The 22,513-nt window shown below is 34.5% G+C and overlaps 3 protein-coding genes across 4 annotated transcripts; 1 reads left to right on the forward strand and 2 right to left on the reverse strand.

Annotated features, from left to right (window-relative positions):
• Positions 1-1,804: 1,804 nt before the first annotated feature.
• On the reverse strand, positions 1,805-2,875 carry LOC109009173 (desiccation protectant protein Lea14 homolog). The gene is made up of 2 exons (XM_018989559.2): positions 2,447-2,875; positions 1,805-2,227 (listed from the first exon to the last, which is right to left on the reverse strand). Exons 1-2 carry the CDS (start codon positions 2,650-2,652, stop codon positions 1,978-1,980), a joined length of 456 nt encoding a protein of 151 aa, XP_018845104.1. The 5' UTR covers positions 2,653-2,875; the 3' UTR covers positions 1,805-1,977.
• A 9,586-nt stretch (positions 2,876-12,461) lies between these two features.
• LOC109009172 (GEM-like protein 7) lies at positions 12,462-15,081 on the reverse strand. 2 transcript variants are annotated; one of them, XM_018989558.2, is made up of 4 exons: positions 14,931-15,081; positions 14,769-14,843; positions 14,321-14,595; positions 12,464-14,218 (listed from the first exon to the last, which is right to left on the reverse strand). In XM_018989558.2, exons 1-4 carry the CDS (start codon positions 15,055-15,057, stop codon positions 14,042-14,044), a joined length of 654 nt encoding a protein of 217 aa, XP_018845103.2. In that variant the 5' UTR covers positions 15,058-15,081; the 3' UTR covers positions 12,464-14,041. The 2 variants fall into 2 exon arrangements, with proteins under 2 accessions (XP_035548587.1, XP_018845103.2); XM_035692694.1 differs by having other exon boundaries at positions 12,462-14,595.
• Positions 15,082-20,278: 5,197 nt separating this feature from the next.
• On the forward strand, positions 20,279-21,237 carry LOC109009171. Its single transcript, XM_018989557.2, has one exon. It carries the CDS (start codon positions 20,411-20,413, stop codon positions 21,068-21,070), a length of 660 nt encoding a protein of 219 aa, XP_018845102.1. The 5' UTR covers positions 20,279-20,410; the 3' UTR covers positions 21,071-21,237.
• The last annotated feature ends 1,276 nt before the right edge of the window (positions 21,238-22,513 follow it).

A 22,513-nucleotide genomic window follows, 5' to 3' on the forward strand; every position in this document is an offset into this window, starting at 1 on the left:
GTAGGATTTGTCATAATTATGATCTATTATTGTATTTATATTTTATTTACACGAAGTCAGAAAATCAATCTAAAAGAAATCCTAATGCACCTGCAAGCCTCACACAAAGTTTATGGCCATCAATGGTGGATTTAGGGGTGAGGGCCGGCGAGGGTCCCAAAACTTTTTCTGATAAAACGTTTAGTTTGCTTTGTTTCCTTTAAAATCTTATAGAAATCTACTATGTCCCTTTAGAAAAACCTAAACTATTGAAAAAATTGATAATAATCTTATTTTAATTTTTTTTTGGAAAAACTTAAACATATATAATATTAGGTTTTTGTTTTTATTCATAATAAAGCACAAATTTTATAAAAATTGGGACTTTTCATGAAAACATAAATTCTTATCTCCAAAAACTTTTAAAAATCAGAAGTTAGATATTAGAAAACCTCATAGTATGTAATCTAGCTTTCACTATTCTTCTTAGAGGTAGTTTCCTTTCAAATGTTTTCCATATTTTCTTTTTGTTTATCTTTTCCATGCATGACTTCTATATTCTTAGAACAATATTTGGTCTACTAAGGCCACGTTTATTTTCACAAACCATCTTATCTCATATAATCATTACAATTTTTTCAAATCTCCACACAAAATACAATAAATAATTTAATTTTTTCAAATCTCAAAACAAAAATAATATTAAAAAATATTTTTCTAATAATATTTTATTCAACTTTTAACTTTCATCTCATCTCATTTTATCTATATAAACAAATGAGGTCTGATCTTAAAAAATGAAATTTACAAGTTAATGTGACTTGATATGATGTATAATTTTTTTTTTATTATTATAAGCTAGATCTAACATATCACATTAAGCTATGTCAGTTTGTAATTTTATTTGTACAAAAGCTAGTTGTAAATCTAGCAATTCTTATCTTCTTATAATGTTTCTTCTAACATCTTTCATTCTAGTCAATGATAAACATATTAACCTCTTTCTTTAAAAGGAAAACTTATCTATATATATATATGTTGAATTACTATAAATGTGCATGTGCCATATTTAATTTTTATCATGCTTATAATACAAAAATATTTGAGGTATTAAAAAAGTATATATGAAAAATATATAAAAAAAAAATTCTAATTATTTTAACACTAATTCACCCCCTAAAGATTTTTATGAATCTGCCACTGCTTCGCCAATCATATATACCATGTGCCTCCATGATCCGTTATGCGCAGATGAATCCATTTCTCTTCTGTCGTCTAACTATGAGGTTTGACTAAACTGACCTGTAAAACAACATGTTATTCAGTCCGGTGAAAAAATTGGGAAAAAAAAGTCTCATTTTAAAAATAAAAGCTTGCTCGGTTTGAATACATAAAACTATCTCATCTCATCATTATAATTTTTTTAAACTCTCACATAAAATATAATAAATAATTTAATTTTTTCAAATCTCAAAATAAAATTATATTAAAAAATTATATTCTAATAATATTTTATTTAATTTTTAACAAAACATCTCATCTCATCTTATCTGAACTGCATAACTAAACGAGGAAGAAGTTGCTGTTTGGTCCATAAGAGTCTTTTTATTGGGTTCTTCGTTGAACAAATTATTTTTGAACCTCTAGACTATTTTTTGCCCTCTCTTTTATTTGTTGGTCAAGGCCTCTATATATATTATATACTTTTATTTGTTGGTCAAGGCCTCTATATATATATATATTCTACTGATCATGACCAGTAGCGGTAATTGATGAAGCTAGCATGGTCGGAAACTTAGGGTATAATAAGAGGTTGGAAAATTAATTAGAAATGATTAAACCGATATATAATTGAAAAGCATTAAAAGTTCCATTAACATGAAGTATTATGCATGTTAACCCACAACCATCACACACACACACATATAGATGTAGACAGGCTAGAGCAAGATGATCAGTAAGAAAGTACAGACGAATATATCCTGATACAGAAAACGTTTAGAACATATCAGAGATGGTTGGAAGCTTGATTTCTCCCTCGTTGGAGAGGGGAATGGTAAAGTTTCCAATAATGGGGAGGTCTATGGTGAGACCCAAATCCAACACATAGTCTATGTCCCAGTCTGCAACAATGTCCCTTGCCAAGCTCACCAATATACTGTGTGGCACCATCACTGGCACCTCCAGCAACGTCGTGTCGCTCGCCTTCAGTGACCCTGGGTCAGGCATCGTCCCTGATGCAATAACCCTGATGATCCACACGTACATGAGCCAAATCACAAAACATTATATATATGCCATCGACCCAAAGAAGGGAAATATATATTGCATGCGTAAAAATGATTAATAGATTAAACTTTCTATGGAATTCAGTGGATAATTAAGAAGAAAGCAAGCAAACGAAAAACAACCCAGAAAAGCTAGCTAGGGATCAGAAGATAGGAGAAATAAGATGGATGGATGAAACCTGCCAGCACTCTTGAGGACGTAAGAGATCTCGCAGATGGGGAGGGCAAGTCCGTAGGGATTGTTGACAGACACCTTAGCAAGATAATCCACCGAGTCAAGGCTGACGCGTTTGAAATCAACGTCAGTGATGGTGGCCTCTGGTTTCTTTATGGTCGCCAACTTCTCTGCCACGAAGTTCTTGGCCTGGTCTAGCAGCTGCGACATTTCGGATCAATTAATGAAGGGATTAATCTGAGAGAATTTGATGCAAGATCCAGCCCGAAAGTCTTGTTGCACAACGTTAATGGGAGATAATATTATATACACTTCGCAAAATAGATGTATACGCATGCAGGGGCGGCTCATACAAAGTGTGGCCTAAGGCAACCATTTTAAAATGAATTTTACTATTTGAAGACATTTACATGATATATAGGACACCATCCATATAGCAAATGTCTAACATATAGCATTTACAATGGACACCATCCATGTGATTGCAATCACATGATGATCATATAATTTTTGCTCGGGATTCTCCATTGTTAGTATTCAAGATTATTATAAGTCTGTATCTTACCTTAGAAGGATTGAAATTTCCTGGTTGAGACAATTTTCTGTCCACCCAAACATGGGCTAGGTCTAGTTTCATCTTAATTAAGATAGATATGTGAAATATTTTAGCTACAGAGAGATACACAATTAAAGGGTCTAATACTTGAGATATTTAATTTGTATGTGCATGTGTATGAGTGAAGCATAAAATATGGTGTAATTTATAAGTATAGAGTAATGCTAGAGAGAAGTCATTATAGTAGTGCACACTTTGTATTCACTGTGTGGCTGCTTCTAGTTGATTGTTCTCAACACTCACTTGGGAAGATGTGTGGTCTAGATGATGCCACATCATGTGTGCAAAATGGATGCTTCCAATAGTGACTTCTATCTATATTTATTCTACAAATAATAGTCGTTACATACATTAATATGACAACTTCTTATTGTTTTAATTAATATCATGATGTAAGCGGATACTACAATGAGAATTATATGCTCTAACTACATGACATGATTAATGTGGTATATACTTTTCTTGTATAAGAATGAATTATATACGGCACTTATAAATGTATATATATTTATATATATAATTAAGTATATATGAGTTATATACTTATACGGTACGTTAATATATAAGTTATTTTTTGTTATTGTAATTTAATTAATTACTATAAAGTATAAAGTATATATATAATATATATATATATATATAGAGAGAGAGAGAGAGATCTTAATATATAAAAAAACTAACTTTGCCGAAAGCATGCATGCATATTTTACGTTTGAATTAAGCGACGTCGGATCAGAGTTATTTTGCACATGCATATATGACCATTTTGTGCAGCAAAAAACAACTATTTTAAGGTAATTATTAATAAAATGTCGAGGCCGGGCTGTATGCTTAATTGCCACTTTAATTTCTGTTGTTGATTGTCCTTTGAAAACATTTTCTAATTGTAAATTTATTAATATTATGGCAGATCGAGAGCATAATCGGGATCCATTATATTACGTACTCTTTCAAAAGAAACTATATTTAAAAATAATAATCCTGATGTTGATGATGATAATTAATTATATTCACCCTGCCTTTTATAAATAAATAAATAAAAAAATTTATACAAATCTTAAAAAGATAAATTTCACGTAAGCCTTTATAAAAAAGTAGACTTTACATTACAAAAGTGTAAGAAAAAATATTTTTTATTAGTGTGATCATTTTTTTACGAAGAGTTTATGTAAAAAAAAAATTTTCTCGATAAGTTTATATGAAACTTATTTATTTGAGATTTATATTAAAAAATAAATAAAAATTCACCACGTCGACTTTCCTTCCGCAGAATCAATAGCCTAATGTGTCCATGCTGATGCCACGTGTGGAAAATTTTGCATTTCACATTTTTATTCTACTATTATTCATTAAACATTAAGTTTTTTTTTTTCTTTTAAATAAATGGATGATAGAAGAGTGATAATTGGTAAAAGCGACACATGTTATGCAGTGAAATAAAAATAAGATAATAATGTGGTCCTTAGCATTACCTATTAAACAATTCTCTCTGTTGTCTTCAAGTTTGGACATCCACATCTATAATTCGTCGTTTCTTTAGGAATCATGACATCTTCCTTAAAGCTTTTAATGGAATAGCATACACAGGTATGGACCAATGCTTTTGATTGGATTCTTTCCATCTAGATCAAAAGCAAACTTGAACCAAACCAAAAGTTTGAAAATCAAGAGATTCAAAGCCGATATCGACAGACAGAGAACCAGATGGATTCGGTTTGGTTTTGCAGATTTTTTAAACCCTATTATAAGTACCAACTTAGGTTTCATTTGGATGTTGAACTGAATTAAAATGAGTTGAGTTCTTTATAAATAGTAGTGAGTTAAAATGATGAAACAAATTTTACGGGGCCCACCTAAGATAAGTTTATATGTATTTAGATATTAAGATGAGTTTAAATGTATTTATGAGAAATTAAAAAAGATTGTGGATCCCGCGTGTAAAGAGATGTTGAGTTGAAAAAGGTTATGGGTCTCATGCATAAAAAAATTTTGAGTTGAGATGAGTTAAGTGATTTGAGAGTTAAATATTTGGATATTAGAGTCAACTTAAAATTAAATTGAATTGAGTTGATCTCAGTTTAGTCTAAGTTCCAAACGAGGCCTTACTATCCAAACGTCAAGGTCCTTTAGACCAAACGACATAAGGCCTGGTTTCCAAATGAAAAACCAAATTCGAACTCCCCACCGCTAAATAAATAAATTAAAAAAAAAAACTTACTATTCAAACTTGTTCATGAGAAATATCCCCATCTCTAGAAGATGGAAACTTTAGTGGGATCTACAATTAATGTTTCATGTAAGAGTTCTATATAAGGGAGAACGAACATATATAACTCTAATAACAAATTTTATTAATTAACCCTCAATATTTTGTGTGTGAAATCATCACTTGTCTCAAAAGTTTAAGTTGATGAGAATAAGTAGATTTTATTATTTATTTTGAGTAATGCTACATACAGTCATGGAATACGCAAATGACGTGCAGTCGCTTTGAAAAAAAGTGGGGTCCACTATTAAAAAATTAATTTATTTTCATGTGGGTCTCATATTTATTCACTTTTTTCAAAGCACGGCGCTTGCACACTCACGACTGCAAGTATCATTTCTCATTTATTTTATATCTTAACACTCTCCCTCACGTGTGGGTTAGACTCATCCTCAATGGGTAGTCCAACACGTGAAATATTTAATTAAATGAGATAGAGTGTAGAGTTAGGGTTCGAACTCAGGACCTCTATTCTGATACCATGTGAAATTACCACTTGTCCCAAAAGTTTAAGCTGATAGGAAGATATAGATTTTATAATTTATTTTATATCTTAACATTGTGTAGGGGTCACAACAGATCATCTTAGTAAGCAAGCGATGTAATATTTGAGAACAATAACTCTAACAAGCCTGATGGTATGGATGGTAAATTTTATAAGCTGTGTTTTGTTTGCGATTATAATATGCTTATTTTGTTGCTATGAATTGCCAAAAAAATATAACAAAAAATAAATAAAAACCAACCTAAACTATTGTCGCCGCAACTTGTGTTGTGGCATCTATAGATCTTGATCCATTCAAGACCCATAGAGGTTATGATACAAACAATTGTATGTGAAATCAAATAAATTCGAGGTTGGGCTTGATCTAGTTGTTTTTCTTGGACACGTAGTATTTAAGGATGGTATTGTGACTGATCTTAGTACGATCAAGGTCATAACTTTGGTTGAGGCCACAAATAAGGTTAATAATTCCTTAGAAATTTTCAAGAATATAAGTAGTGATTATTATTGTATTGACTACAACATGATCCAGTATCGTGCCACTCATTATATACAATAATGCCTCATATAAAATAATTGGATTTGTTGGGCCTAAGTGATGCAAAGAGATCAGGATCTGGTGTTTTTGATATGGCAGATTCTATGTTGATAGCGCTGGACTATCTCAAGAAGACATATCAGCACAAATATGGTAGGAAAATATGAAGATACTAGGAATTGGGGCAATATTGCACATGCATTAGTATTTTGGCCATAACTTTGGCTATGAGTATCGAAATTGTGCATATGATCCAATTCGGAAAGCTCTTTTTGGCACACACGTCGTTATAACTGGCTATGTCTGGTGGTCTACATTTCAACCTCAAAATCAGCTGTTTTCTCATTTGAATCATCAATTTAAGTGTTTTTTTACCTTTTATGAAAATGTCTCACTTTCATTTTTAGAGATTATTTTGATTCTGACTTGAGCTAGATTCTTTCCAGAATTCTAGTTTATTACATATTTTATTTTTAGGCAAAATTGAGATTTGCCTTTGGGCAACATTCTCAAAATGTCAATTTTCTTTAGTTATTTGAACTCGACATGTCAATTTCAGAACTAATTTTTGACTTTTATGAATAAACTTTATTCTCAGTCTCAATTCTTACTTTCTCTTGATTAATTAGTTGCCAGAATAATGCTTATTTTTCCAGGCATTAGTTGGCATAAGAGCTTTTGCATTTTCCTGGGGTGATTGATTTTCACGATTGGTGGTAGAGGTTGTACATGATGTGATGATTCTAGATTTGCAAAGGCAGATAGATAAATCAACACAGTGTCTAGAGGTATGAAACTTGGAGAGATAGATGTATGTTCATGATTCTGACTCCAATTTTAAGAACTTGTATTATAATCATGCTCTATTTTGGGAATACCATGGTAAGAATGAGCGAGGTGTAGGGGCGAACAAAAAAACCGTGTACCCGACCCGGTTGATTGTTCCGATCCGACCCGAAAAACCGACCCGTTTAAACAAAAAAATCGAAACGGGAATTAACCGACCCGTTTTTTTTCTTTTCCGGGTATTACCCGTTACCCGTTTTAGAAACTCAAAACCCTCCCTCACGTCAAAACCTCTGCTCCTCTAGTCCTCTCTCACAGCTCCGAAACTCTACATTCGCTCTCTCTGTGGATCGCAGCTCGCTCTCTCTCGCAGCTCGCAACTCGCAGCTCGCAGCTCTCACTCAGTCACTCTACAAGACTACAACCATCGAAGGTAAGATTACTGTGGGTGTTTTGTGGGATTTTTGGGTGTTTTTGGTTTTTGTGGGTGTTTATTCTTTGATTGGTTTTTTTTTTTTTTGTGGGTGTTTTGTGGAATTTTTGGGTGTTTTTAGTTTCTGTAGGTGTTTATTCTTTGATTGGTTTTTATTTTTTTTGTGGGTGTTACCCAGTTACTAGATAGAGCTGGTGTTTTTGTGGGTGTTTTTGGTTTCATTGGGTGTTACCGAGTTATCCAGTCTTGGACAACAGGGTTGATTTTACTACGGCCATAGATTTGCAGTCGGTATTGTTTTTAATAGGGTAAAAGAAAACATTGAATCTATTATGCAGTAAAAGCCCATGCTAAGTTAGATTCTGGGTGCTCCAACTAGTTGCGAGGAAAAAAGATATGGAAGGAAATTTTGAGAACGCGTCTCAATTTTTCGTGTTATTTTTCCTGAATGTGAAGATTTTTGCTCAAATACGGATGTGGTTGTGTTAGGGAAAGTCGGTATCAAGTATTTTGTTTTCTGCAGTAGGCAATAGGCAAAACCTAAGTATGGAAATTTTGTACCTATTCTTCTTTAACACCCTTTCAGCTATCAACTAGTCTTATGTGCGAATGGGGATCTAATTTAGTATGGATGCGATTTGGTGTGGTTGTTTATGAAGTTGATTACTTTTGCTTTTTCTGGAAGTGTATTGTATACTGGATAAGTTTTATTTAGACTGTGTTTTGCTCAATTTATTTTAGTTTTAGCTCACTTTACAAAAGTCATTCTTGAAAAAAAAAATATGTTGAGATTGCTTGGTGTTTTTACTAAACTGACTTGAATTCTACTCAACTGGGTAATACCACAGGCGCAACTCGCATGCTCATCTAACTGCTAAACCCTTTTGTTAAAGGTTAATAGAAGAAATGGACTCTGGTGCAGTAATTGCTGCAGAAATGTGGACCAAATAAAACTCTAGTTCTGACTTTAAAATAGTTTGTGGATGAAAGGTCGCAGCCAATTGGCAGTAGATAATGCCAAAACATATTGGAAGGCTTCCAATGGATTAAAAATAAAAGTAACTTTCTATTTTTATAGATCATTAAAAAAAAAAAAAGGGTCGGAAAAATGGGTATTCCGAAATCAGCTTCGGGTCGGGTAATCGGGTATCTGGTGATCGGCCAAACGGAAACATGCTACATCGGGTCGGGTCGGGTGAACATTCCTAGCGAGGTGGAGACCTAGGCTTTAGAGTTAATCTACCAAAATTTTCTAGTATTCTACAAGCTAAGTGCTTCCTTGGTTAGTTGCATGAGGTGGAGCATATTTTTTTTATTACAAGAATATCCCAGATAGTATGAAGGTGAAACCGGTTTCCATCAAGTTGAAAGGTCGGACGTCTACCTGGTGGGAGTAGTTGAAGCGGTCTCGGGAGCGACAGGTCAAGGCCAAGATTGGCAATTAAGAGAAGATGAATGGTCACTTTTTGCCCTTCGGATATACTCAAACCTTGTTTTCATGACTTCACACCTTAAGGCAGGGAATGAGATCTGTTGATGATTACACTGAGGATTTCTACCAATTGCTTGCCCAAAATGATCTTTCTGAGACTAAAGAGCATATGGTGGCACGATATTTGGGTGGCTTGTAGCAACCTTTGCAAGACATCCTCAATCCTCACTCTTTGTGGATTGTTTATGAGGCCTATCATGCCGTAATTATAGAGTAGCAGTAGAGTAGGCGACCCACACCTAGGAGCAATCATAAAAGATGGGGAGTCTGTTAGTATGAAGGTGAAACCGGTTTCCATCAAGTTGAAAGGTCGGACGTCTACCTGGTGGGAGTAGTTGAAGCGGTCTCGGGAGCGACAGGTCAAGGCCAAGATTGGCAATTAAGAGAAGATGAAGAAGAAGATGAATGGTCACTTTTTGCCCTTCGGATATACTCAAACCTTGTTTTCATGACTTCACACCTTAAGGCAGGGAATGAGATCTGCTGATGATTACACTGAGGATTTCTACCAATTGCTTGCCCAAAATGATCTTTCTGAGACTAAAGAGCATATGGTGGCACGATATTTGGGTGGCTTGTAGCAACCTTTGCAAGACATCCTCAATCCTCACTCTTTGTGGATTGTTTATGAGGCCTATCATGCCCTAATTATAGAGTAGCAGTAGAGTAGGCGACCCACACCTAGGAGCAATCATAAAAGATGGGGAGTCTGTTCGTAGGAGACTTGCCCTAATCTGTAGCCAACTTAAGGTAAGAGTTCGAATACAACTAATATTCTATGTTTTAGATGAGGGGAAGTCTGATCATCTGGCAACTGATTGTAGAAAGTTTGCTAGTCAGAAAGGCAAAAACCATATGATTAAAGAGGATGACATGGAGGACGTTGAGGACATCGAAGAACCCATCTATGACAAGAAAGATGATGATGAAGATATTTTGTTCGGAGATGGTAACGAGATTCTCATCGTAAAAAATAGTTTACTAACTCTCAAAGGTGATTCAGGAGAAGACTGGTTGATGACTAATATATTTCACACAACCTATACTATTTCTGACTAGGTGTGCAAACTAATCATTGATAGTGGAAGATGTGAAAACGTGGTCTCTGATGAAGCAATTCAAAAGCTCCAACTCAAAACATACCATTACCCAAAATCATACGAGCTGTCATGGTTGAAGAAGGGCAATGAGGTCACAGTCGATTGGTAGTGTTTGGTCTCTTTTTTGATTGGCTGAAAGTATGTTGATAACGCATGGTGCAATAAGGTCATTGTATTTTGTTGTTAGGCAGGCTTCGGGAGTATGATCGGAGCGCGATGGCGCAAAAACATCTATTCCCTTAACATCAAAGGAAAAAAGCTCATTTTATCACCTCGTAAAGAGGGAGTTATTTTTGTTCCAAAGGCTGAAAAGGGAACCAATCATTCTGGGAGGAGGCGGGGAAAAAAGGCGTGGTGTATGCCTTTGTGCCCTGTGATGACGTGGCGGATCGTGATCTACTACTAAAGGTGCAGCAGATGCTATCTAAGTTCACAAATTTAATGTCAGAGGATCTTCCACTGGCCTTCTACCCATGAGAGATATACAATATCAAATTGATTTGGTGTTAAGTTCTAGCTTACCAAACAGACCAACATATCGCCTTAGCCCCAATGAGTTTGAGGAGTTATAGCACCAAGTAGTGAAATTGTTGGAGAGGGGCTACGTCTGTAAGAGCATGAGCTTGTGTGCAGTTCCTGGCCTCTTGGTGCCCAAGAAAAATGGTTCATGGCATATGTGTGTTGATAACAAGACCATTAAGAGGATAACAATGAAGTACAAGTTACCAATTCCTCGTCTAGATGCCATGTTGGATCAGTTGTCAAACTCTAAGGTCTTTTCCAAAATTGACTGTAAGAGTGGGTATCACCAGATCAAGATACACACTAGAGACAACTAGAAGACGACATTCAAGACGCAACATGCTCTGTACAAGTGGATGGTCATGCCTTTTGGACTGTCCAAAGCACCTAGTATGTTCATGAGATTTATGCATTAGATATTGCGGCCGTTTATGGGGAAGTTTTTCGTTGCTTGCTACAAAGAAATTCTAACCGCATCCAACTCAGTCTGAGAATCGTTTGCCACTCAGCAACTCCCCTCAAAGGCAACAGGCCAAGGAGACCTACGATGAGCATGATGAGCGTATCGAGAAGCTTTTTTCGGAGCCATTTGAGGAAAGAGTAGTGAAAGTTTAAGGATCTGTTTGGCAAATGCAACATATGCTAAAGTTCGAAGATCGAAAGGGAAGAATAAGTAAACACAAAGGTTGTTCAAGATGAAGGAAAAGGCAAAGAGGAGGAAGAAGAAGAAATGGGGAAACAATTAGGGGAAGTTGAAGCATCAAAGGACACAGGGATTGAAACCAAGGAAGGGATGCCACGTGTGAAAAGAAGAAGAGTCACGCCAAACAATTTCCGCATTTCGCACCACAATGGGAGATGTATGTTAGGTGAATCGATGGGTTACACGCTACATAATCAAGTGCATCATGAGGCGAACTGTCATGCAAAAAGGACACGCGAGTTGGGGGCACTCGTTTTGAGAAATAAATTCGACTTGAAAAGGGGCTAATGCAAGGAAGAAGAAAATTCTCGCCAACACACGTAACGAGAATTTGCAAAGTAATTATTGAGCCTAAGCCTGCTGGCCTAGTGAGGAAAGAACCCCGAGCAATTAAGGTCTCGACTAGGGGTTGCACCCAAATGAAAGCATTTGAGAGATGGGTAAGAAAAAACACAATGTACCTCCATGGGACCCGCACATCTAAATTCTCACTAAATAGCTCTTTCACTGTCAACTGACATAAAGCAAAGACCAAGAGGATATGTTAAGGGTGACAATATGTGATACGACTCGTTAATCCAATACGAACACAACACGAAAGTAACGGGTTTGGGTTTGATGTTAACAAATTTGAGTCAAAACGGGTTGACCCGTTAATACACAATTCATTAACGGATCACTAACGGGTCAACCCGTTTAACCCGTTAGTGAGCCGTTTAAACCTTTTAGATTTTTTACTCAAAATTACAATTATATTATTTTAAACTTAAAAACAAAAATACCATAATCGTATTTCGTATTTCCTAACTCTCTCCCTCTCTCAATTCTCAGTTGAGTTAGTTCTCACGAGTCATGACCGCCTCTTACACTTCCTCTAAATTGTAATTTTGGTGTTTTTATTGTTTAGATTGTAATTTTAGACTTATATAGTTAGTTTTATATTTTTTAGAGATATTGTGATTTTAAATTTTATGTAAAATTATATTAATAAAATCAAATAGATTATTTGGGTCAATTCAACTCATTTACATAAATGGGTTGAAATGGATCGTGTCGATATATTTTTAATGAATTCATAAAAGGTCAAAACAGATTGTGTCGTGTCAACCCGTTATTTTAATGGGTCATGTTAGGATTTGAAAATCTGACCCGACACAACACGAACACGACTTGCCAACCCTAGGATATGCACACCAACTCAATCCTGTTAACAATCAAATCAAGCACATAGGGGATTACTGCATGAGTAATGCTAGATACAAGCGGCAAATATAATAGTCTTGTACAATCCTAGTCCCATCAAGAAAAATTGAGTATTTCACACTTTTCTATAATAGAATCTACTTTTTTATAAAGAACTTATGCAAAACTTGTACATTTAGAATTTATATATATCATTTCTCTTACCTCATACCCTTGTAGGCATTATCTCATTAAATGCCTCGGGGACAGGAGGGGTTACCGCATACGCTCATTGGCATTACTGCATTAAATGTTCAAAATCAAGTCCTCAAAAGCATTGTCGTGTTAGAGATAAGAAAATAAGCACTCAGAGGGACATCGCCATACCATACCTCTCATCACCTATAAAGAGAAAGACAAGTGCGTCTTGTAATCTCTCTGCATTCTAAATTCTCAAAACTATTATCACTCATTCTAACTCAAGCATCGGAGGGTTCCCAAATTCCTATACCTCAATCCGTGCTATCCTTACAAGTTAATCATACGACTGAAGACAGGAAGTAATTGCATCAACAGGGTTAAATGTTGATGAAACATGGTAGAGTTGTCTAGTGAGTGCACAGGCAATGGTAAATGCACTTGGCAGGAGATTTTCTAATTAAGTTTATGACTGGTTTAGGGAATCGGAGAAGCAAATCATTTTAGAATTTGGATGCATATGGCATTGAGGTTGAGTGTTGAACCTCAAGTTGATATAAAGAATAAAGGTGAACCAATATAGAGCGCCATTTAGAATTATAAAGCAAGCACGCAATGGGGAGTAGTTTAAAGTTAGCATGTCTGAAGATGGTGTGTTGAGGATTAGAAATAAACTTTGGCTAATTAAGAAACAAAAGAGTGAGAATTTTGAAAAATCCCTTCTCGTTACATGTTAAACTTGGAGAGTACAAAATGAAATAGGAAGTAAACTAATTCACAGAACAATGTTTGCTTGTCAAAAAGTGAACTTGAGGTTTGCAACTAGTGAAAATGGAACCTCTCTTCCCTCTTTTCACTGTTTTATTTTCTAACAGTTTTCCCTTCCTCCCTTCATTTTCAGCCTCCTCTCTCTCCTACCCAATTTTCGGGCTCGCCACTGAAGATCTCCGAACAAATTTTTAGTTGAAACCCTGCCTGAAGTCGCTAGCTCTAGACTGGCTGCCACAGCCGCTAAGCATAGGCCCTGGAGGATTAGAATACCTGTCCCCATCTTGTCTCTGTGTTCGTCTGGCTTCTTTACAGTTGCCCTTTTCATCAGAGTCCTCTTCTGACATAGCATTGTAGAGGGTAGCATTCTTTCTGAATCTATCAAGTCAGGGTTTGTGGATAAGTTGTAACGAGAGATTTCCTAGCTGTACATATGTAAGAAGCAGATGGGAATGAGCATTTCTGCTTCTAGAGTGACTACCAATTCCTCTCAAGCTTGTGAATTAATTGCTTCCTGAAGATAGTTGAAAGCTTTCTTATAATTTAAGAAGCCCATAAACCAGAAGTCAAAATTGTCCACTGTAACTATTTCCATGTACTTTTCTGAAGGTTTCTTCACATTCTCGCTTTGATTTACTCTCTCTATCTTCCTCAGAGGAATCAAGACCTGTACCAGATGGATATATATTACTTTCAATGTTAGCAAGCATGAGCCAGGGAGGGAGACACACAAGAATGAATGATTTTTTAATATTTTTTTGCAAGTTACCTTGTAATGGATCCTTGTCATGTCTCCATCTGGAGAAGAGATTTTCATTGATCTCTCACTGCAGAATGCAATCTTTTCCGTGGAGATAAATAGTAGGCCTGCAATAGGACCAGCTGTAGTTGATAAATAGCATTGGGAAGCCTTCAGCAATTTCTCTCCTTCTTTAACACTGAAGAACCGCTTGAAGACTTTATCCACACCACCTACTCTAAGAATTCTAGCCCCCAAGCTCAACTTCCCCTTCACAGTTTCAGAGATCTTGGGTCCATGTCTCACTGCAGATTCACACCAATTAAAAGAAATCAAATTTCTTGATCTTGTGTTATAGAGGAAAGTAAAACCATCCTATTTCTTTTGCCAATTTCTGATATATGCTGCTTTTCCTTCATCTTTCCTCCAAACAAATGAGGCAAAATGGAGAACAAAAGAAATAACCACAACTACTTACCATGCTCTCGGAATCCATGCACAAAACTATGTCCTTTTTTACTAATCTTGTTCTTCCTTTTAGAATCTGCAGCACCTGAAATAACAAGAATATTGCTTCATTATTAAAACAACCTTAATTTTGATTTTAGTTGATGGATTGAAAGAGAAAGTAGAGGCATACCCTCGAGTGATGGAATACGGTATTGACAAGCAGAATCAGTCAAGTATCTCTTAGGTGCCCTATCAACTCTGTATGCTGCTGAGCGCATTGGCATTCCAGCCACAAGTTCTTGAAGAGAGGTTTCCATGTTTGCCAAGGTGCAAAAGTTCTGATTGGAATAGCTGGTTGTGTGCAGTAGGGATCTCAAATAAGGAAGAAATGCTTACTTAGGATGATCAAGTATTCTAGTTTGCAAAGGTATTTAAGGAGATGGGAAAATGGTGGGAATTTCGTTGCATAAGTCAGCTATGGCTCATCCAGGAAAATAAAGGTGCATCCATGCACTCTTTAAAGTTGGTCCTTAAAGAATATAAAGCATGTTTGATTGCTTTTAGAATAGAGAAATGCTTTAGCCAGAAATCCACAAACTGGCGAGGCTTGATGCAATACTTCAGATTGTAAAGTTACTTTTTATGTAAAGTAGATCTAACACATCACGTGAAACCACATCAGTTTGTGAGTTTATTATGTGTAATTTCTTTGTGTCTGTAGTGGTTCTCTTTAGAATATTAGACATTGTAGAAAAGTCTGACTCCATTGTGAATTCCCCAATATAAGAGAAAAGCTTGTTTTATGTGTTTTCATTTAGAATGATTGTTCTTCTGCAAGAGTACTTCAACATTACTCCTAACTAAACTGTCCTGATTACTGGGAAGACCTTTTCAATCACACAGTTGTGGCAAGCGTCTTCTGTTTCCTCCTTTCTCTTATGCTGACTGTAAGAGGGTGGCCCTTGATCAAGCTTTCTGAGCTGGAATTTTAGCTTTCTGATGCCACCTCTTTGGTACCAACTTAAGGTAAGATATATTATAAGATCAAAATTCCCAACAAACATTAATTAATAGACAGAAAAATATTTATAAAGTACTCAGGAATTGCCTCAGCTTTTAGATCATGTTTGATAGAGTAATATGAACAAAAACCTTATCATAAGGTTTGCAAGTAATAGGACAGCCACCCAATATGCTGATCTGGAATACCACCAATCTTTGCAAATCCCATGTCAGCAATCAGTACTGTCCAATGAAAATGCAAGGTTGATTTCAACAAAAAATTGTAGGCAGACAATATATTAGTTAGAGTTTCGTTACACACCACCTCCAATACACACCACATACCGTACTTTTTTTTTTATTTTTTTTAATTTTTTTCTTTTTAAATTAATTGAATTTTTCTACTCATCATTCATATATCACATATATTTAATAAAAAAAAAAAAATATGATGTATGATGTATGAAGATGATGAATAAAATTTTTCTTAATAGCAAGGGTACACCATACTTTTGAGTTTCTGGGAGAGAGAATTGCCACCCATATCCACGTACTCCCTTTCACCTGCACATGCCAAATTGTGTGGACTTTTTGCAAGTTGTTATAAAGGTATTACTGTTAATTGGGGCGGCAAAAATGTTTCTGGGCTTTTTTTCTAAGGATCTCAGCAAATCTTGAAAATAGCCTTAAGAAAAAGCCACTCGACTCTAAGCAAGATCTTGTGTTGCTTCTTGTAGTGGGAACTGAAAAAAAGAAAAGAAAAACTAAAATAAGTTAAAAGAAGAACAAGAAATCTCAACAGTGAACACACAACATTTGAGAAGTTCTTCACCAACCACCATTATTCTATAAATATGAGTCATATATAGTAGAAATTAATTGAAAAATAATAGTAAGATGTACGGTCTCGTTTGGTTATACAATCATCTTATTTCATCTCATCTCATCTCATCTAATTATTATAATTTTTTTAAATTCTCACATAAAATATAATAAATAATTTAACTTTTTCAAATCTTAAAATAAAATAATATTAAAAAAATTTTATATTTTAATAATATTTTATTCAACTTTCATCCGTCTTATCTGTGTAATCCGTCTTTAGAGTCCGTACCTAAAGAATTTGACTGCGGAAGCAGAATATATATATACTCACATGCCGGCCACCAAATAAAACCCCAAACAAATAGGTTTCTAGATCTAGCAAGTTAAACACTCACGTGCGGTTGAAACTTGAGACTGCCATGTAACTAATTTAAGTATTAGTGTTAATAAAAAGTTATGGAATGTATTTCTTGTAAATATGATTAATTAAAGTACTATTGCACTCTTTGATAGAAGAGTCTCGACTCTCAATACTGTTATTATAAATAGATCGATCAAGTTGGAGGGAACGCTAGCCTAACATGAAATACAAGCATATAATATACTCCACCTATATATATATATATATATATATATATATATATGAAGCCTTACGAGGATATAATTAAATAGAGTAATGCTATACATCATATTCTAATTTTATTTTCATCACATTATGTAAGATGTGTCACATTGATTATCATCACTCAATAAAATATTATCTAATAATAATAAATATATCACATCTTATATAATGAGATGAAAATGAGATGATAGTATGGTGTATATAATTTTCCAAGTAAATAAACGAAAAGAATCCTTTGAAAAGTCTATGAAGTGTGTTCTAGTACTCAAGATCTTTCCTTGATTCTTGAACGTGAGATCTTGACTTAGGTACATACTATCATGAATGTGATTCAACTACATCTTTTTGTTTAAATTTCTTACATTTGGTTCAACGCCTAGAAAGTAGAGATTGTAGCTTAAAAAAATGAACCAATAAAATTGAAAAACTAAATGTATGGATATAGATATAGAAACCAAGATCCAAAACATAAAATGCTTTCAAGGTTAAGCCATTATCTCAAACAAGTCTAAAAAGTCTTACAACCTCGACGTGTCACTACAAGAAATAAGACATTTTGTAATGATTTTCTGACTGTTGGAAATAAGATCGCTACAAAAAACCTTTAATTACAGTAAATTCTGAGTCGTCGCACAGTTCTAACATCAACTTTTCTAAATGTGAGTGCATCTCATTTTTTAATAGAAACTGCCTAGCTTGTTCTATTTTAATCAATTATAGGTGATAGATGAAGATAACTCTTCATGTAAAAATTGTGATTCTTTAAGTGTGTAAACAAGTACTGTTGAATGCCCTCGCTCTGCATGCGGTGCATGGATTGCTACTTGCTAGCAGTAGCCACCACATGCATGGGTAGGAAAAGATATCCTCAAATCTCCAAGGGCAGCTCACATTCCACCCTTCAATCTACCTTTCAGGCCGGGTGCGATCCTAGCCAATCATAAGCGAATGGTCATCTTTTAATGGAAAACATGCATATGCTTCTTCCATTAGCCTGATCAGCAGTATAGGACGCAGTCGAGTGTTTTTCAGAGAACACCGAGTATGTTAGGGTACGATCGGTCGAGACAACTATCTCCAATGCAACACTCTATGACTGATCCTCTATATAGTCACTGGTATTGTTGATCGAGTTTGGGTTTATGGATCGGACTCGGTTCCTCCGACCCATAGTGCAAGTGAGTCCTCTAACAGGCTCGAGGTTTGGATTAAAAAATCTTTCATCTAATTATTGTAATTTTATTAAATTTTTACTTAAAATATAATAAATAATTTATTTTTTTTAAATTCTAAAATAAAAATAATATTTTATTTAACTTTCATCTCAACTCATTTTATTTCATCTCAACTCAATATCCAAACCTCCTCTTACTCAGTAGGGACTAATCCAACATATATCTAATACATTAATTATATATATATATATATATTTATATATAAAAGACTTGCTATGACAAAGAGTTGCCGGGGAAAGAAAGTTGTTCCCATTTATATTAAATGTTGAGCAGAAATGGCCGGGTTAGTGGTTGGTGGTTGGTGGTGGATGTGTCACACTTATTATGCAATTGTCAAAGTCTAAGTCAGGAAACATTATATTAATCTTGAATTTAGAATTTAATCTCATAAAAAATAGGCACCATACGATCGACCACCATTCTTGACATTGGTAAGGAGAAAATAGGTTTTATTCATATTATATAGACATTCGAGGAGACTATATATGCATTAAGAAAGGTCAACAAGTGTCATTGTAACAAGTGCCATTGTGTCTTGGCCCAGCCAGTACAACACGAGCAATCATGTCACAATTTTTATCATTAAATTAAAGTAGGATGGAGGATGGATTGCTGCAACTATGAAAGTAATACAAATACACTAGCAAGGTCTTTTTTTTTTCTTTTTTTTTTTTTCAGATGCTTGAATTTATCGATCGCGGTAATGTTCCTTTCAGATTGTCTCAAATTTCAACGGGAGCCAATGGAAAAATCAATGAAAAATGATATTTTGTCTACTTAATTTGTCTTCTCATTTTGACATCTCATGTATTTTAATTTTTTTTTAATTTTTTTCTTTAGTTAATAGTTAAGGATAAGGGTGTAAATTTAAAACGGAAAACTGGTCCGGACCGGTTCCTATATTATGAAAACCGACCGGATTCAGTCCGATTTCGGTTCCGTAGTTTCCGAGATCTGACCGGACCAGTTGGAAAAAATATATATATATATAAATTAATTTTATATATTATACAAAATATTTATATATATAAGTTTTATATATTAATATATAATTATATATCATATATGAAATAATTACATATTATAATTTATAAATTATAACATAAAATGTTAATCTTAAATATGAATATTTGTAATTTGTTTGATCATATGTTATTAACATAATTATATAAAAGATAATGTTATTATAATTTATAAAATAAAAGTTTAATCTTAAAGATGAAAATTAAATTGATCATATGACTTTAAACATAATATATATATTATTATAACATATTATATAATAATCATATGTTTTTTACATAGGGGACATTTTAGTAGGAGGGTACGTAATCATTTTTTAAAAATGTAAAACCGGTACATACCGGTTCGGTCCTAGATTTTGTCTAAAACCGGACCGAACCGGACCGGTTACACTCCTAGTTAAGGAATTGATTATTAGTATATTGATATTTTTTTATATTTTTTAAAAATATTTTAAAATAATAAAAAAATGAAAAAAAGTAAAAAAAAAATAAAAAGATCAATTTAGCCTAGCGGTCACTTGGAACAGACTACTCTTAGCGGCAAGTAGCACCACTCAAAACCAATTTTTAACTTTGCTCACGTCAATTTTTATAGAGTGTTTTTGGATTAAATGTTTTAATTAGAAAAAAAATTAGACACAAAATAAAATCTTATATATAATATCTTTGCTCAAAACTCTCAAATAATATTGTAAAGTTCAATCTTTCATGTATCTATATTTTTGCTTGAAAAAGGATCCGAAAGTCAACATTCAGCAGCTTGAAAATTGGGCAGTAAACGACACAAACTATCGTGGCAATGTCAACAATGTGTACAGGTTCTCCCACTAACGACGACTCGCACTGATCAGTACCACAATACCATGCATAAAAATTAACTTTATAAAAGCAAAGTAGTGATCAAGCAGACGCTTTCAAAAACCCTCCCAACCTTGATCTAGCTCTAGCCCAGGCAGCCATGGTGGAGAGGGATCAAGCCAGACCTCTAGCCCCATCAACTGACCGCCCGAGCAGCGACAATGATGAGGCTGCCCTACATATTCAGAAACTCCGTCGCAAAAGGTGCGTCAAATGGTGCGGGTGCGTAGCAGCCCTCTTGCTAATTCAAGCCGTGGTGATCTTGATCCTTATATTCACTGTTTTTCGCGTCAAGGATCCAGTCATTAAGATGAACGGGATCACAGTCACCAAGCTCGAGCTAATCAACGGCACGACTCCTAAACCCGGCACGAACATGTCTTTAACAGCAGATGTATCCGTGAAAAATCCCAACGTGGCATCTTTCAAATACAAGAACACCACCACAACTTTGTTTTACAACGGCACGATGGTCGGCGAGGCACGAGGGCCACCCGGCCAGGCCAAGCCAAGACGAACCATGAGGATGAACATCACGGTGGATATTATCACCGATCAGCTCTTGTCCAATCCGAACTTGGCAGCGGATGTGAAGTCGGAGGTGTTGTCAATGAGTAGCTATTCAAGAATACCAGGGAGAGTGAAAATGATAGGTATTATCAAGAAACATGTGGTTGTGAAAATGAATTGCACTTTTACGGTTAATATCACAAGCCAGGCAATACAAAGTCAGAAGTGCAAGCGGAAGGTTAGCCTTTAGGGTGATAGATCATAGAGTAGATTATTTGTAACTTAATACATGTTGCAGTGGTACTTATAGCTAAGTGGCCTGATGGTGTTATTTGTAGCAGATATTTACCTTACCTCATCTATTCATATATCTTTTGTGCATAATTAATAATTAATATTAGTGTGTGTATATATATATATATATATCATTGCTGACTTCATATATATATATAGCTGATCAAATTAATTATCATTTTAAGAAAAATTTTATTTGCAAGTTGCAGAGAATACATCATTTATAGTACTGCTGATTTGATATAATTTGATTTGTAAAAAAAATTAAAAAATAAAATTATTGGTTTTATATCCTTATCTTTGCATGTCATGATCATCTGGCAAAAGAAAACAACCTCTATATATACATGCCATTGAAATATGAACATATAGCATGCAGCAACATGAAAGCCTAATTTAGGGCCTATAAGAAAGATGAGTATTTGTGACTATTATCTTATGATAAAAATGATTATTTACGATAAAAATAGATTTACTTTAATTAAAAATAATTATTTTATTGAAAATAACTGATGGTAAAATATCATTTTTCTTGTAACGGCGGCTGCCTCTATACCAAATTTATTTGGGATCCCAATGATCATTGATCTATCCTTCTTTGGGCCCCTACCTTAAAACTTTATTGGATCTTTTATTTCCATAATAATTGAGAAAAATAAAGAATGAAGATCAACTCACAAACCCTGTAGATAGAAGTGAAACGTTCATTACGAAAAAATAAGAATGAAAAAAACATATATATTTCGAGAAGTGATGATATCATAAGTACAAGATTAATGATGACATAACAAAAGTGAGAACAAAGATTTATCTCCTCATAAATAGCAATATTGCCAAAAGAATTATAATTTGGGATGATGAAGAAAACTATATTTAATTTTCCCATTTTCCCAAGTGGAAAAAATTAATGGAAGACAGACTTGCTAGACTGATACTTTTGCTATGGAATAAGCAATTGCTGAAATACCAATAATAAAAATAGGGATTCGATACTATATATATATATATATATTTATATATCACCTTTTTAGAATTAAATTAGAGATACAAGAGGAGGAGGGTGTGAGGTACTTGTTCTCATACAAAAACCTAGCTCACTACAGTGACTAGTGCAGTGCTCAAAAAGAGACTAATCAAATGAAAAGGGAAATAATTAAACCACAAGTTTGGGTTCATATTCAGCTCATGAGCTAATTAAGGAGAAGACTGCAAAAGATAGACTGGTGTGATCCAATAAGTGGATTGATTAATGGTTGAAACTTGAAAGTATAACTAGGAAAAATATTTTTGTAATTATTTGTTTGGGTGCAATCACATGATCAAACTCCACTTCCAGTACTACCTCCATGTAAGCAAAAACATAGTGGAATAACGAAAGACAAAAAAAAAAACTCGATCT

This window comes from Juglans regia, chromosome 7, assembly GCF_001411555.2.
Source record: "Juglans regia cultivar Chandler chromosome 7, Walnut 2.0, whole genome shotgun sequence".
Lineage (NCBI taxonomy): Eukaryota > Viridiplantae > Streptophyta > Magnoliopsida > Fagales > Juglandaceae > Juglans > Juglans regia.